At 36.1% G+C, this 16,381-nt stretch overlaps 2 protein-coding genes across 2 annotated transcripts; both read right to left on the bottom strand.

The window, feature by feature from the left end:
• Positions 1-9,600: 9,600 nt before the first annotated feature.
• On the bottom strand, positions 9,601-11,342 carry LOC132177554 (hyccin). Its single transcript, XM_059589923.2, has one exon. It carries the CDS (start codon positions 11,211-11,213, stop codon positions 9,918-9,920), a length of 1,296 nt encoding a protein of 431 aa, XP_059445906.2. The 5' UTR covers positions 11,214-11,342; the 3' UTR covers positions 9,601-9,917.
• Positions 11,343-12,506: 1,164 nt separating this feature from the next.
• On the bottom strand, positions 12,507-16,303 carry PHT4;6 (phosphate transporter 4;6). Its single transcript, XM_059592364.2, has 2 exons — positions 15,901-16,303; positions 12,507-14,463 (listed from the first exon to the last, which is right to left on the bottom strand). The coding sequence occupies exon 2, from the start codon at positions 14,339-14,341 to the stop codon at positions 13,013-13,015; it is 1,329 nt and encodes a 442-aa protein (XP_059448347.2). The 5' UTR covers positions 14,342-14,463; positions 15,901-16,303; the 3' UTR covers positions 12,507-13,012.
• Positions 16,304-16,381: the final 78 nt, after the last annotated feature.

The raw sequence follows: 16,381 nt of genomic DNA, 5'->3' as shown, positions 1-16,381 counted from the left end.
TCAGTATTATGAGGTTGAATGGTCTTGTCATCATGTCTATGTGGTGTAGTTATTTGTATTTGAGAAGAGAAAAAAAACAAAAAACAAAAAATTAGTAATAGAATGAATGATTTTAACTATACTTTTCTCATTATACTACAATCAAATGTAATGAATTAGTGTTTCAGAGTGCATAGTGAACAACTTAGATGCTACTTCTCTAGGACAATTTAAAGCTGACTACAAGGCAGCATTCATAAGCGATGGATAGACTTAAATCTCAACCTGAAAAATTTCTTGGAACTTCGAAGACCAAAATGACTCGACAAAGAAACTTGTATTGGTTGATTAATTGTGAATTCAGCTGAGTATGAGAACCGCAATCGATCCATGCAAAAGACCATAGAAACTAAGGCATATACATCATTACTCTAAGAGTGATTTCTAATGTATCCAACATATAAAAGAATTTCAGATCTTCTAGCATAAAATCCAATCCAAACACATCACTAGATGTATAGAGTGATTTGGATACAAAAAGTAGCCAAGATACAAGATAGTATCTTCACAAATGATGTGAACAGGAGTACATTGAGCAACAGCTGAGAGGAAGCCAACCAAAAGTTTGGCACTATCCCTGTCTGGACTTGAGTACTTCCTGTACACCACTTTCTGCAGAAGCTGAGTGGAAGCCAACCAAAAGTTTGGCACAATCCCTGTCAAAAAAGACAGAAAAAACACCATCTGAACTTGGTACTTGTTTATTCTTTTTCCTTTTATACTCTCCACACTCATTTAATACATTCATTTCACATCCGCTAACGCGGCATATTTCAAGTGGCATTCCTTTTATTTATTTTTTAAATGGTTGATATGAGAAGCCACTTAAAACACACTACATCAGCGGGTATGAAATGGGCGTAAAAAATAGCATTACTGTTCAATGAATACCAAGACTAAGTATATACAGGCCACAAATGTACTGCGATACTTATTAACTGCAATATGGCACACCATGATTCAAAATTGGGAACATGATTCATCCCCATACTCGCATACTTTAATACCATATAGGCACATATATTGAGCCTACATGTGAGAATTTCAAATTAGAAGTAATCACAGAAGAATGCTAGCTACCTGTAGACAGTAGCTTTCTTCATACTTGCAGGATAAGAGTATGGAGCCTATGCCCACCAATTGAAGTTCTCTCCTTGATTCATTCTTCATAGAAAGGTACCGATCAAGTATGTTTATGGCAAGGTAGAGGATTTCAGGCATGAGTTCAAATCTTAAATCAACTTCAATCAACCAGTCTATGAGAATACTCTTCATCTTCACATGATGCCTGGCTGTGAGTTCATGTAATCCTGCAATTGACTCTCATCCTGCATAAAAAACTTCCAAACATTATGAGAGAAGGAACGAAACTAAACTTAGAGTTGATGATTTGAAGAGACTAGAATTACTTGTGTGAGGAGTATTTCTGTCTTTCATGTTTTGAGGGGACAAAAATACTCTTCCACTAATGGGATATTCTCCGGTTCACATAAACTGTATAATATTCTAATTCATAAAAAACCTGCGTCAAACATAAAAAATTTTTTTTTCATTCCCGCGTTGTAGAAAATTGACGTTCCCCCAACCTCTTAAACGGCGTTCATAAACTGACGTTCCTCATTCCTAGATTGTTGAAAACAGTCTGTTCCCCAAGCCTCTTAAACGGTGACGTTTTGGATTAATAAAAAGCCAAGACAATCTTGGCCGTTCATAAAATTGCCAGATCCTAAAAAAAAAAAAAAAAACCATGGAAAACATATGACATTTTTTGAAAGATATGACTGTTCTCTCTCTTTCTGTAAGAAGTTTTAAATAAATAAATAAATTCCAAGATGTGGCATATTTAAAAAAAAAAAAAAAAAAAAAAAAAAAAAAAAAAAAAAATTCTAAACAAAGGCCATTTTTCTATTTTAAAGAAGATTCATTTTACATGCTCTGCCATTTCAGCTGCCAGCTGCCACATCCTCTGGTATGTGGTAATTAAGTGGGTATACAAATTAAAGAAATAAACAAATAATTTAAAAAGAAAGAATAATTAAAGAAAAAAAAAATTAGAGAGTAAAATGAATAAAATAAGAGATAAATGAGAGCCAATTTCAGCTGCCACATCCTCTACCATTTTATTGCCATATCTGAAATGGCAACTATCATGTGATCCAAATGCCAACAATTCACATGACCCAATATTACAACAAACCCACAATAAATTGCCATTCTGTCAATGTTGAGCCATCGATTTTGAGAAGAAAGTAAGAAACACACAGATGAGCAAAACAATGGGAGACTTGGAAAGAGCCAATAGAAGGAGAGCATTGGCAAAGATTAGAGATAACTTTCTACAGGGGATTGAGCGGTTTTGGGAAGTTGTGTTGGTAATAAACATCACATTGCATTACTTAATTGTACATTTATTATTTTGAAATTATTCTTTAGTCTTTGATTTTATTTTAAGCAAGGTGCTGGAACTCCAAATTCTTCCTATTCCTAAATTCTTTGTTCACCATCATTCAATGGTCATTAATATATCTCTTACCCAAAAAATAATTAAATAAGATAGATTGTTGATTGATGTTTTGTCTCCATTTCATTGTTGTGTAACATCCATTAACCCAAGAAATGGACACATTTCCATCAAAATTTTGGCTTACCTTACTAGAGTAATTTTTTTTTTGGCCCACCAGCGTCTAACTAGGGCTGATGTGGCGTGGCTGAGTCCACGCCACATCAGCCCTAGTTGGATGCCAGTAAGATCCTGGTAAGCCACCTAGGATCACTCTACCTTACTACGTACTTGATGGCTCTTTATTATTTTTTTTTTTCACAGTTGGTGAAAGAATAGTTAGAATAAATTTATACAAAAATAATGGAAAAATTGACGTACTTAAGAGATTTTTTACTTTGAAAACTACCACATTTTCCACAGCTGATATTGTAGGTTATGTATTCTTTGGTCTAGGCATTATTCTCTTAAAGTAGCTACTTTAAGACAATAATTTTTTGCTGCTAGCTTAATTCATGATGTAGGACATATATGAGTAAATTGTAAGTGTATGGATTGACAGGAAATTTCAAATCTTAATTTTTGCGTCAACATGGAAAATGGATTTTTATAGCTAATTATCTTCATTTGTTTTTTTGCAATGCAGATGCAACATGGATGGAAACACCGAGGCAAATAAAAAAATTAGAGTTATTTTTCATATCCACTACTATACCCCTCATAACAAAAATGAAATTTCAAATTCGAGAGCTGAGAAGGGACATAAAAGATTTCAAAGAAAAAGAAAATGATATCTTTAAAGACATAAAAGATATCAAACAAAAAGAAAATGACATCTTTGAATTTTTAAAAGAATTGGGCGAGGATATCACAAATCTAAAGAGTGCCTATTTTAAAAAATTAGTAAAGAAGAATGGTGAAACATCTTAATTTTTGTATGGGGTCTTTTTTTGATTGAGAATGGTTGATGCGGAATAAGGAAAGAATATTTGGGCTTCAGATTTATTTTGATTTTATTAATTAATTATTTAGGTTTTTAGTATTCAATTTATGTCTTAAGAGTCATTTCGTAATTGTTATTATGTTTTATTTTATTTTAAGAGTTGATGTTATTTTATATGCTAAATTAGGAAGGTGATCAATTATGTATTTTTGTCTGATTTAAAGAGTTGTATTAAATAATGGGTTTAACCCAAAGTCCAATTAGGTTTAAAGTTTTTGCTATGAGTATCTTTTGTACTCCTATGGAGTTAGATTATCCATAGGTAGATTATGATAATGAAAAACATGATCTATTCTTTAAGAGTTGTGATTGCTTTTTTATTGTGGTAAGAATTTATGTTTCTTGTGATGGTCAGATTTATTCGACTAGTAACACGTCAATCATTTTCTTTATTTTGTTCTTGATCTGTGCTGCGTTAGCGGTCCATTTGGATATGTATTTCCTCAAGAGGCTAAATTTCAAACATCTTCATAATAAGATTATAAATTTTAGAGAGATATTTTACGTGCGTGTCAATTACTTGAGCATATGTTTGAAGGTTTTAGGTTTAGAAAAAAAAAAAAAAAAATCTCTATATATATATATATATATATATATATATATATAGTTAATTAACATGTTAATAAATGGATCACCATAAAAGCACACATAATTAAGTGAGATAATAATTCATTATCAAATCAACCTCCAAAGACGCGGAACAAGAACCTCTCCAGTCCATCCTAAACCCTATTCCCAAAGACACATCCAACCTTTTAATTGTCATGGAACAATGAAAAAGCTCATAAATTTTCGGGCGTAATTATCTTGATCAACTAAATATTTTTATGGTACAGTTGTCTCGAAAAATTTTAGAATTCTCTCTTGTGTTCTTTAAAAAATGATGTGCCTCTTAAAATCACCAGTAAACTTGTAATTAGTCATTATTAGATTTTGATTAAATGATAATTTTAAAAATTACCTCTTAATTTTCAATGGAATAAATAATATTCTGGATCAAAGATATGGGCTCCACGTCAAAGTGGGCCTTTTATAAGAATCAGTTATAACAACCCAGCCCATTCTCTCTCTAGTTCTAAACAAACATGAAACAAGACAAGAATAATGCTTTTACTTGAGTCTCCAGATTTCACCAATAAATTTGACCAACTCACTTGGGTCACGAGACACAGGGAACTCGTGAGCTGCATAATAAATACTGACCAACTCCGGTGCTCCTCCCTCACAGTTTCCCTCCGGCTCCGGTGGTTTACTCTCTCGTCCCCGTCGGAGGAATTGAAGTGCAAGCTTTGGTTTTTCAAAGACTCCAAATGCTAAAAGAAGCAGCCTCCCATTACGATGATTCTACAACACTAGTAGTAAAATTTGCATGCTTGAGAGTGGACAAGCTTCTAGCAGTCTCGGTCCCCCTACTTGCAGGCATTATCAAATCCGATAAAATCCTGGTTGTATCGGATGTTCCCAAAGGAACGATAATAAATCGGAGATTTGTGTAATATACTAAAAATCTTAAGAACAGTACATACATCAGAAGCATATGTATATAAACATTGGGACAAAAATACAGGTATACAAATTATAGGATCAATAAGCTCAATATCTCCACTAAAAGTTGATGCTTATCTTAATACTATATTTTGTATTGTTTCACCTTCACCATCCATTCATTTATTATTGAACCAACAAACTTAACAGGTATTATGTGTAATTCAATGGCAACACAAGCTTATCATTGGTCAACATGATAAAAATATAAAAATATAGACAAGTGATATACTTTTCTTATCGGGTAATACTCTAGCTTTGCCCGTGAACTAGCCCCAAGAAATTATTTACACCAAAGAGAATTCAAACCTTAAAATATGATAGGAATGCCACCAAGACCAAGGCCCTTACCACTTGAGCCAACCCCTAACTAGGGTTAATTAGTCAAAGTGATATACTAAAATAACAAAAGAATCATATTATTGATATATCATTTAAAAAAATGAGTTCATTCATCATATATCAGCATTCTTTTTTGTTTTTCTTTTTTTTTTTCTGAACATTTTTTCGACCTCATTCCAAATGAAACTATACTTCCTTCAGCAGCCAGCAGATAGTAGTCACAATGAGTGTTAAATCGGAGGACAACAAAAACGCATAGATTGCAATCTCTATTTTATTAATTAAATTTTCTTATATTTTTTGTTGGAATATGTTTCTATTTTTCCATTCTAAATAACAAAAAAATTCTTTTGTGTACCTAACAAAAAAAAAATATATATATATATATATATATATATATATATATATATATATATTCAAATAAATAAAATAAAATGTGAACTCCGCCAAGTTATATCAAGCCAGAAACCACCAAATGTTGTTGAGGGTAGCTTTTCTTCGGCCGAATGAAGCAACTCTCCCATCTATTATTATAATAAAAATATTTTTTTAAAAAAAATCCCATGAGTTTACTTAGTTGATTTGTTAGTGAAGATGAAAAATATTATGTTGTAGAAGTATGTTTTTTTTTTTTTTTTTTTTTGGTGATAGAACAGTTGACATTAGTCTTACATTTTGCCTTTATGGGCAAGAAGAAAGGAAAATGCTAAGTGTTTTTCTAGTGTTCTCTTGGTGTCCTCCCAATTATAATGTGTCTTTTAAAATCATCAATAGATTAAAAATCAATAATAATAATAATATCAAATTCAACGATAATTTTAAAAATCACATCACAGTTAAAAGGATACCAAGAGAACACTAGAACAACACCTAACATTTTCTCGAAAAGAAATAATCATAAACAAAACTGTGTCGTTCTATTTTTGGGTCTAATAAAATTTCAGCTTTTCTATGCATGAGCCTTGTTGGGCCATTCTTTAAGCAAGAATGGTATTTCGCGCCTTTTCAGCTAAAACAAAAATCATGCGTAATTGAATAATAAATAGAAGCTTCATTAATAAGTGGCATAACAAGCTACTACAGTGGTGCACTTCTCCTGTTCGATGTCTTAATACTCTAAGATGAATAATACACGAACTCCCTCTTTTACACTATCAAGTACTTATTCCCTAACGTAGCAGTTGCAGAAAAAGAGTAAGCAAATGAGATTAGAAAACGTTGTAGCGAAAAGCTAACAGGGCACCTACTATATTAGGAAGTAAATACTTGAGAGTGTAAATGAGGAAGCAGAGGAGTAAACTATCCATGCCACAAGGCCATCTCCAGACCCATACCCACCTCAACAAAAAACCAACATTTCAAACTTTGGGTAGCTCTCTATTATGCCTACTCTCATAAACCTTATGTCCAATTACTTCATTCCTAGGGTAAGCTACAGAAATCTTCATTTTTTCCAACGAAATGAAACCTAACTCTGAGAGAATACAAAAGGGCAGGAAGAGAATACAAAGGTTAGCAGTACATGCCAGGATTCCTAGCTGGAATAGGGTTTTATATTTTCATGAATTTGAACCGACAAATTAATGAACATAGAGATTTAGATGGCTAGCTCACCAGACAGCAGGAAAATTAGATCTTAGGTGGTATAGTATGAATAAATATTAATGTGAGCTAACCCACTTCTCCCACCTACCAGAAGCTGTAATGTAGCTCTAAACCATTTGAGACCACTTCAAATCACAACATATAATTTTTTTTTTCTCTCTCTCTAAGCAAATGGGGAAAGGGTTACAAGGATATCACAATATATAATAAGAACAGTCCTATGGGCACTTCAACTTCTCACAGTCCACATGTATTCATAGATTTCCATCACTTATAACATCTATAATGAAAAACTAACAGTCAAGTACCAATAGCATTGCCCAAATAAAAAAACTTATTACAGATGCATAGCTTAATCTAGCGATTAAAACTTTTAGAACGATAGAATTCTAACAAATCTTATCATCTAGAAGAAAAAAAAAAAAAAAAGGAGTACCAACAAGTTGAAAACCATATATAAAACTCAATTAGCAAACAATACAAGTTAGAAAAACCAAATAACAAGCCTCAGCCATATGTGAGAGCCGAGATTGTGCAAATGTCCACGTAGGCACTCGACTACATGTACTCCTTAACACAAAATTTGAATTTCTGATGTTTCCAATTAAGAGTAGAAACCTATCAATCCTCTAGACTAAACCAATGGCTAACGAAGAATGCATCTTTCTTTCATGGGTCGAGACTTTTACATAAGATGATGTTTCTCAACAATCAAGGCTGGTAGCATTCATATGAGTGAAGGATATAAGTAACAAATAAATCATTTAGTAAATCAAAAACATCCAATCCAATTTTATCGGATGTGCCCGAAGGAACAAAAATAAATCAGAAATATATGTAATACACTAAAAACTTCAAATAAAAGGTCAGAAAATACATTTTAGGGACAGTTAATTAGAAGCATACGTATAGACATTGGGACAAGAATATAGGTTTGCAAATTATACAATCAAAAAGTTAAATATCTCCACTAAAAGTTGATGTTTAAATTCATACTATCTTTTCTCTTGTTTCACCTTCACCATCCATTCATTTATTATTGAACCAACGAACTTAAAGATATAGGTAAATTTCAAAGGCAACAGAATCTGATTATTGCTCAACATGACGAAAAGACAGTCAAGTGATATACTAAAATAATAAAAGAATCCTATTATTGATTCCTTGCTTAATGAACATGCTTCCAGACCCACCCTTGGCTAACCTTTTTAAGATTAATTACAAAGGAAGCTTTGTTTTTGGTGACATACTATATTTTTATTCCCTTTATATGCTAGTTGATTTTTCTTATGTTCTTCAGATTTTTCATCATATTCATAAATGCTCAGTGCTCCTTATACATAGAACATGCTATTGAACCTCTTCCTTATATTCCTAAAATATTGCAAAGTCTTTTTCCGTCTCATGCATTCATGTGTTTGAATTTTTTTAAATTTTGACACATCCATAACTTCAAATCATTCTTAATTGATGGGCTGTTTTGCAACATTTGTCTTCCTCACATGAGGTAATCTTGCAGTTCTAGATAAAACTTGCAAACCAGACAGAATTAGGACTAACTAAGACTGATACTCAAAATCCAAAATATAAAAGAACTAAACTTGATCTAAAATTTAAACAAATAAGGACTACTAAACCTGAAAAACTCACAATTGGGATGTTAAGAAAGTAGCATCACATGGAAAGCACAATCCTAAAGAAACATGTTGTCAGTGTATATGGCTCTTGGTTCGACCATCTCACCTGTGGTATATTTTCAGGGCATATAAATAATCAAATTATGATTGTAAAATAAAGCTTATAATTTCACATGACTCTTTACCACAATGGTCACTGTCCGAAATTGCCAAACTGTTATCCTCAACTCTGCTTAATCTCAAACATAATAGTAACTCAATCAGCACCACTGACAAGGGCTGCTACTTGGTGTTTTTCAGCAATGAAATGAAAAGGTTACAATTCATGACACCATAATTTCCCTTCCTTATCTCCTTGACAACAAATACAAACTTCTACATATACAATAATCCTTTGACAAGGTCTGATACCAATTTAGTACATAATTTGATTATCATAATTTTCTATGCAGCCTAGAAACAAATTTCTTATGTGAACAATATTTGTGTGTAAATTATCTTAAAAAATTTCTTAATCCTATGTGATTGTGTATTCATCACCGTTTAAGAAAAAAAAGGGGGGGGGGGGGGGGGGGGGTGCATTGTCAAGTTCATAATTTCAGCCACTCAATGAGCAGAAGGAAATAAGAAACAAAATCCAACTGAATTAAAACACACAAAAAAAAAAAAAAAAACATCCTACTAAAGTTAAAGATACAAGACAAGATATATAACGAGTAAAAGGAACTTAATGCTCCCTCATCTCATGTCAATTATAAATGAGAAAGTGATAATCCAACTAACGATTTAACAAACACAATAGCTAAAAAGTGACTTGACACTTCCCCATTCATCCCATATATGAACCAAACACGAAATAAGAATTACAAAGCAAAGAAACCAAAAGAAAATAAGAGTTATTGATATATCATATAAAAAAAATGACATCATATAAAAAAATGAGTCCATTCAGCAAATATCAGCATTCTTAACAAGTACAACACCAATTCAAACGAGAAAACACGCACCACACAAGCATGCTGTGTTAATAACCATTTCCGCCAATTCCCTCAAAAACATCACAATACAACAAAAGAAAACCCGTCCACAAGTAAACTTTTTCACTTAGGAAAACACAATCACTAAGAAGTACAAATACAAACACTGATTTTGGAATACAAGATTAACCTACACAAACTACTTTCCAACCGCTTCAACTTAACTATACAACAACCATTACCTGAAAAGCAAATCACCACTTCCCCAATCACTTGGAAACCAACAGGATTTCAGGTTTCTTAGCCTTGCTAGGCGTGTTGGCATTGGAAGATGCATTGGCATTGGCTGCTGCGGCCGCCTCCACCTTTGCAGCCGTCCGCGCCCGCTTATCGAGCTGAATGAGACTCCGTGTCGCCAAGATCGCCTGCGGAACCAAATCATGTGACGCCCTTGCGTACAAGCTCCTCACCGCCGAGGCTGCCGCGTCCTTAACATCTTGGGAATTCAACGGAGCCAGCAAACAATGCCCCAAAATCCTCAAGGCCGGTTGCAATAGCTCCCAAGGCAGCGGAATTCTCGTCCCACTGGGCTCTGAATTCTCCCCATTTCTCTCAATCATCAATTTCTTGTCCATCTCTTGGGCCACACCCTCAATCGCAATCTCACCATCCGAAAACGACGTACAGTTTTCGAATTCATCTTCATACCTATCGAACTCTCTTTGACAAGAACAGTCCTGCCCGGCCCACGCCGCCACGGATCGGCAAAACTGGAGCTTGGACCAGCTGGGCATCTGCGAGATCTGCTTGTAATAGCATTCCAGAGCGACGCCGACGATGCAGGCGCGTTTCGTGGACTTAACGGCGACCTGGGGCTCGAGAGGCGGCGAGAGAACCCCGACTGAGGGTCTTGAATTGTTGCTGTTGTTGTTGTTGGCAAGGCGGCGAGGGGTGTGATAGAGGGAGGGTTGGGAGAGGTCGGGGATGGAGATAAGGAGAGGCTTGCCGTTGCGGGCCTTGGTCTCGGCGGCGTAGAGGGCAAGCAGTACGGCCTCGAAGCCGGCGAGTGAAGGGGAGTCAGAGGAGTGGACGCGGGAGAGGTAAAGGGCGGAGACGAGAGGCAGGAAGGAGAGGACGACGAGTCGTAGATGGGGGTCGGAGGAGAGGTAGGTATCGTAGAGCCACTGGCAGAGCGGGTCGGAGCCGGATCCAGAGAGTGGCTCGGAGAGCGCGGACGAGAGAAGGGAGTAGGCGGCGTGAGACGAGAGCAGAGAGAGAGCCGGGCGGTCGGAGTCGGCGAGGGAAGAGAAGGAGAAGGATGAGGAATTGGAAATGGAAATGGAATTGGAATTGGAGGAATGGTAGAGGATGGAGGAGAGGGCGTGGATGCGAGAGCGGGCTTTGGAGACGGACTCCCACCAGGAGTGCATGGGGTCGGCGTCGGCGGCGCTAGCGATGGTGGTGGTGGTGGTGGTGGCGGTGGTGGTGGGGGGATTAGGAGTGGAGGAGGAGGAAGAGGGAGAGGAGGAGTGGGAATTGGTGGAGTGGTTCGGCCGGAAGTCCATGGTGAGAGTGTGCGGTTCTGCTCGGCCTCCTGCTCTCCGTCCTCCGACGCTACTGGCTTTGGCAGAATAATAAATAATTTGAGAAGAATTGGGAATAACGGGGAAGGGGGGTAAACGTTAAATTTCGTAAGAGCAAAAGAAAACACAGGATCCCTTTTTCAATATATATTTTTTTTAATTATTATTTTAATCACGCTTTCACGCACTTGGTGTCTCCTCACTCCTAACGTGCGCAAACGCATCATGCCCGGTCAGGGTGACTTGTTGACGTTTTTTCTTTTATTTATTTATTTATTATTATTATTTTTTTTTTTTTTTTTCATGCAGAAGGAAATAGAAAGACTAAGAAAATTTAAACTAGTGATCTCGATATTTTATGAAGCGTAATTTCCAATCGATTGAATAACCGGATGGCAGATACCATTTTCTTTTTGCTTTTGTACGTTACTTAAGTGAAGATTTATAGCACTTATAAGAAAAAGAAAATCAAAGTCCAAGGCATGTTGGTAAATTTGTTTTAAAAGACTTTTAGGTTTTAACTTTCAAGTTTTGAAAAAGGTAAAAATTGAGAATTAATTTGATCAACGGCACATTTGAAAAAGAGTGTTGTACGTAAGTTTCATAAATGAAAACTCATTTGGTAAAATCTTGATAAGTATTTTTTAAAAAATAAAATAAAATAAGAATTGAGGATTGTTCCAAAAAATAAAAAATATTACAGTTTACATGGGTTTGGCTTTAGGCTCCAACTCGGGCATTGTTTAGTAAACACTACACCACGTTCAAGTAATGTTCATAAGTTGGCCTAAGAAAAGATGAGAGTAATGATTCACATAAAAAAGTAAAAAAAAAAAGTAATATTAAAAAGTAAATAAGTTATATTTTTAAGTGATTTTTCTACTTGAATATTAGTAAACAGTAAATAACCTGATATAAAAAATGAATAAAGTGATGTAAAATGTGATAATATTTTTATGTTGATTTTTTGAAAGAAAAAAAAAATAGAGGTAAATAGTACTTGAGAGTAAGAATGTGTTTAACAAATCCCTGATCTTGTGGCAGACTACCCTCCTAGGGGGCACTTGGCAACTCACTCGTGGGGTTTATACAGTCAAGTGATACACTTGGCAACTCCATTTAAAAAGTTATGTAATTAATAAATGATCTCACGGCATAAGAAGTGTTTCAACAAAGACTTCCCAACTCATCCAGCATTGTTCTTGGGAATTTTTCTGCTCCACAGTTTAAGCTCATCAGCCCTCAATTTCAAAGACAAAGATGGACCCAATCATATGAATTTAGATAATCTGATTAACAAATCTCTTTCATGACATTTTAAGGAAAATGTCAGTTCAAAAATATTATTACATCAAATAGTATCTTAGCCACAACGAAGGTAAAAATATCTATGAACCATGCAACAAACCCACATCATATGGTTGCTCAGGTCTGCAGCTCTGTTTTCTGTGTATTCAAATAAACTACAGCTGAACATGTCACAAAGATGCAATGCTTCATGAGCCAGATAAAACCTGCTCGATTAAGGCATGGTGATTCAATAAAACAAACAAATAAGTTACAGATTCTTCACATTGGAAAATTAAAGAATATATTTCAGTAGCTAGGGCAAGCTACCGTTTAAATTCTTTTGTGGGCTGTTGATCGGTCATATGCCCTTCCTTGAAAGAATAATATGCTGAACAAGCACCAGAAGACCCATCAGCAAACATATGTAAACTGAATCCTTGAGAGTGATGGAGTATTGGCGAGATGCGACTTTTACATGGAACAAAGTTAACTCAATCAAAAATTCTCTCCCCTGTTGAAAACAGTAAAAACACCACAGTACTAAAGATGCAGAGCAACCCTGGTATGTAAAACACTGTTCTCCAGCTTTCTGGACTTGATAGATCTGAATTTGCAGTTTTTGCAGCTTCAAGAAGCCTCCCAGTGAGATCAACTCCAATAATGCCAGCAAACGTACCAGCAGTATTAGAAACTCCCATCACAATCCCCGCATATCTCGGAGCAATATCCATGTGGTTCACTGCAAACCCAGCTCTTCCTAGAGCCAAGAAACCAAGAGCCATAGAAGAACAAAAGACAGCCCCACCTGAAGTTCTGAAGACGGGAATTGCCATCAATGCAAGAGAAGCAACTAAGAATCCTACCGTGTTTAATAGCTTCCGGATTTTGGTCACGGACATAATTCTCTTAATGATTAAGTGGTCGGCAACCACCCCACCAATATTTGAAAATATAAACATGTTGAAATAAGGCATCATTTTAGATGAGCCCATATCCTGAAGGCTAAGCTGCAGGCCTTGTTCAAAGTATGTGGGCAGCCAGTTCATCAACACATACAAAGCATAATGAAAGGTGAAATTATTTACCACAATAGCCCAAACCGGCAAGCTGTATAAAATTTTCTTCCATGGGATGTTGACAGTTTTGGCAGAAAATCCTCCGTTCTCCACTTTCATTTTCTGACTTCCTTTGACTGGCAACAAAGATTCACCAAAACCAGCAGCAGTGGCTTTTGGATGTTCAGACCGAGGAGGGTCACTAGCATAATTGAACCACAGCAAACACCACATGGCACCTAATGCTGCCTCAGCAAGAAATACAGATTGGGGCCCTCTAAACTTCACCAGGCTTGGAAGGAAAAGCATTCCCGCAGCCGCACCAAGGTACATCCCAGACATTGTTAGAGAAACTGATCTAGATCTTTCATGGGGTGGAACCCACTGTGCTAAAACTGTGTGGATAGAGGGGAAAATGAAGCCTTGTGCCACACCAACAAGCAAGCGGGCAATCACTAAAACTACAACTCGATTAGGATCTAGTGGGACTAATGCACAAGTCAATGACCATAATACAAAAGAAACAAGGAGGACCTTCCTTCCCCCAATTTTCTGAGCTACCCATCCTCCAGGCACCTGTGAACAGGCATATCCACAGTAGAAAGTTGAAAGTATTGTTCCTTTAGTTGATTGGTTTACCTTAGCAGCATCAGCTGCAGCCGTATATGCAATAGAGAAGCCCACACGTTCTATATAGCAAACAGATGTGCTGATGAAGGTTAAAATGACAATCAAGTAACGCCTTGGAAATTTCATCATCCTCATACTACACCTTTGGTTTTGTCTTCGTATCTACCCTGTCAACTGTCTTCTTCAAATGAGCCTGTCTCCAAACAGCTCTTTATCTACTTCCAAGTGGTTCAGAAAAGATGGCAGCAACTTTATGCCTATCTCATATATCGGAAAATAAAATCAATATAGGTTATACATGCAACAATAGCAAATTAACAAAACAGACCAACTTGCAAAAAAATATAGACAAATCTCAGACAAAGAGCCAAGACTATATAATAAAATGGTTCACTAGATACCAAAATATGGAAATCACAGATTGGAGGAACCCCCACTACTTAAAACGATAAGTGATCTCTGTATGAAAATCTGAAGCAAATCTTTCCATCTCATTCTAATGGATGGTCATATGATCCCACGTATGCGATGATGAAAACTGCTATTACCATCAGATAATAAATGATTTGGCATATCTCAGTCAAAAGTCGTCAATCGGTGTGTCTGTGCGACACAGCTGCTTAATTGCAGACTGTTGCAGAGGCATCCCCTCATTAGTATGGATTCCACCAGAAACACTAGGCAGAAGAGCGTGAAAGGGATTGAAAAAAGATGCAAGTAGAACATCTGATATAGTATTCAACAAGGAAATTTGTTCAAACTTGAGATTATATGGAAACAAAATCTAACTCGAGCAACAGCCCACAATATCATAGCCCAGGGACAGAAGGATTGGAAAAATATAATTGTGTCGTGAGTAAAATTGCTTGCATATAAAATCATAAAAGAAAAAGGGTATTGAAACACCATAAGTTTCAACTACATTAAAACATTGATCTTGACCTAGGATTGGCAGTATAGTGAGCTTCCCACGTAAGATTTAGAATGAAAAACAAGCACTGCACAAGAACTCATGAACACATTTATGTACAACACATCCCCATATGGCGTGTCCCATTACCACAATCCAAAAGGAAATTTATAATTGATATAGATAACCGACATCTCCAACAAGTAGGCAACTGCTTAAGAGGTCCTCATTAAAGCATCTTATATAAATCTAAGAGTTCCAGAGGACAAGCAAACACTTCAATATCTACACTATCAACTAACAAAATGTTTAGTCCGGTTCCAAAGATACTTGACTTGCGATAAGTATTTCATCAAACATCTAACTTATCAAAAAAGTATTTCAGCAAACATTTAGCCATGGAATTAATTGAATTGACCTCTTAAACATACATTATGAAGCACTTATCGACAAATTTCCAAGATTCAACTGGAGAATATCCAAATTCAAAGCCAACACCTCATTTTCCAAACCCAGAAACCCCATAGATTTAGTCTCAATTGCAGTTCAGTTCAATTAAAGATTCAGTTTCAAACAAAGAATTCCGCCATTTAGTCAATCTAATGAATATTTTAGAAAAGCACCCAAAACATTTTGCATCGAATCTTGCAAAAAAAAAAAAAAAAAACACCCATTGGCTCTTCAAGGGAAAGACAAAAGAAACAAAGATAGAAATGGGTCTCTTGGGAAATTTGGCAAACACATGGCAGGCGTACAATGGAGAGAATAACAGAATTACACCTACCATGAAATGAGACTAAGACTTCGTCGATTTGCACAGAAGTTGGAGAAGTAGATCTGATCTGGGCAATGGCAGTCTCAACGCAGCACATCTCTTGGAAAATTGGCCACCGATTTGAAAGAAAGACGCCCCCAATGCAGATTGGCCTTCACCAGACCGCCCCGCGAGAGAGCCCTTTTTGCTGCAACGCTTGAGTCAACGAAGTGGAGGGATGTGTCTACTGCTGCAATGGCAGTAGCTGCAGATGTACTAAATAATTCGATAGCTTCACGTGCTCCCGGTGTCTTCTCAAGAGAGAGAGAGTGAGATTGACTTTTGTAGCAATGTCTAAACCAGACAATCACAGCTATATGATTTGTCTTTTTCCAAAGGTCCCAAGGATTCCGTAGTCGAAGAATGAGAAAATGAGAAAACGTGAAATTCCATTTGGTCACGTTCCATTGTGTGGTTTTCTTTGAAAATGATGTGATCTCGATGCGATGAT

The sequence above is a fragment of the Corylus avellana genome, chromosome 4 (assembly GCF_965113065.1).
Source record: "Corylus avellana chromosome 4, dhCorAvel1.hap1.2, whole genome shotgun sequence".
Classification (NCBI taxonomy): domain Eukaryota; kingdom Viridiplantae; phylum Streptophyta; class Magnoliopsida; order Fagales; family Betulaceae; genus Corylus; species Corylus avellana.
Note: the sequence above shows the minus strand (reverse complement) of the source record. Positions and strands in the feature narration are given on the sequence as shown.

Excerpts from the sequence above, each read along its gene's own strand:
- LOC132177554 (XM_059589923.2), bottom strand. The coding sequence starts at position 11,213 with ATGGACTTCCGGCCGAACCACTCCACCAATTCCCACTCCTCCTCTCCC.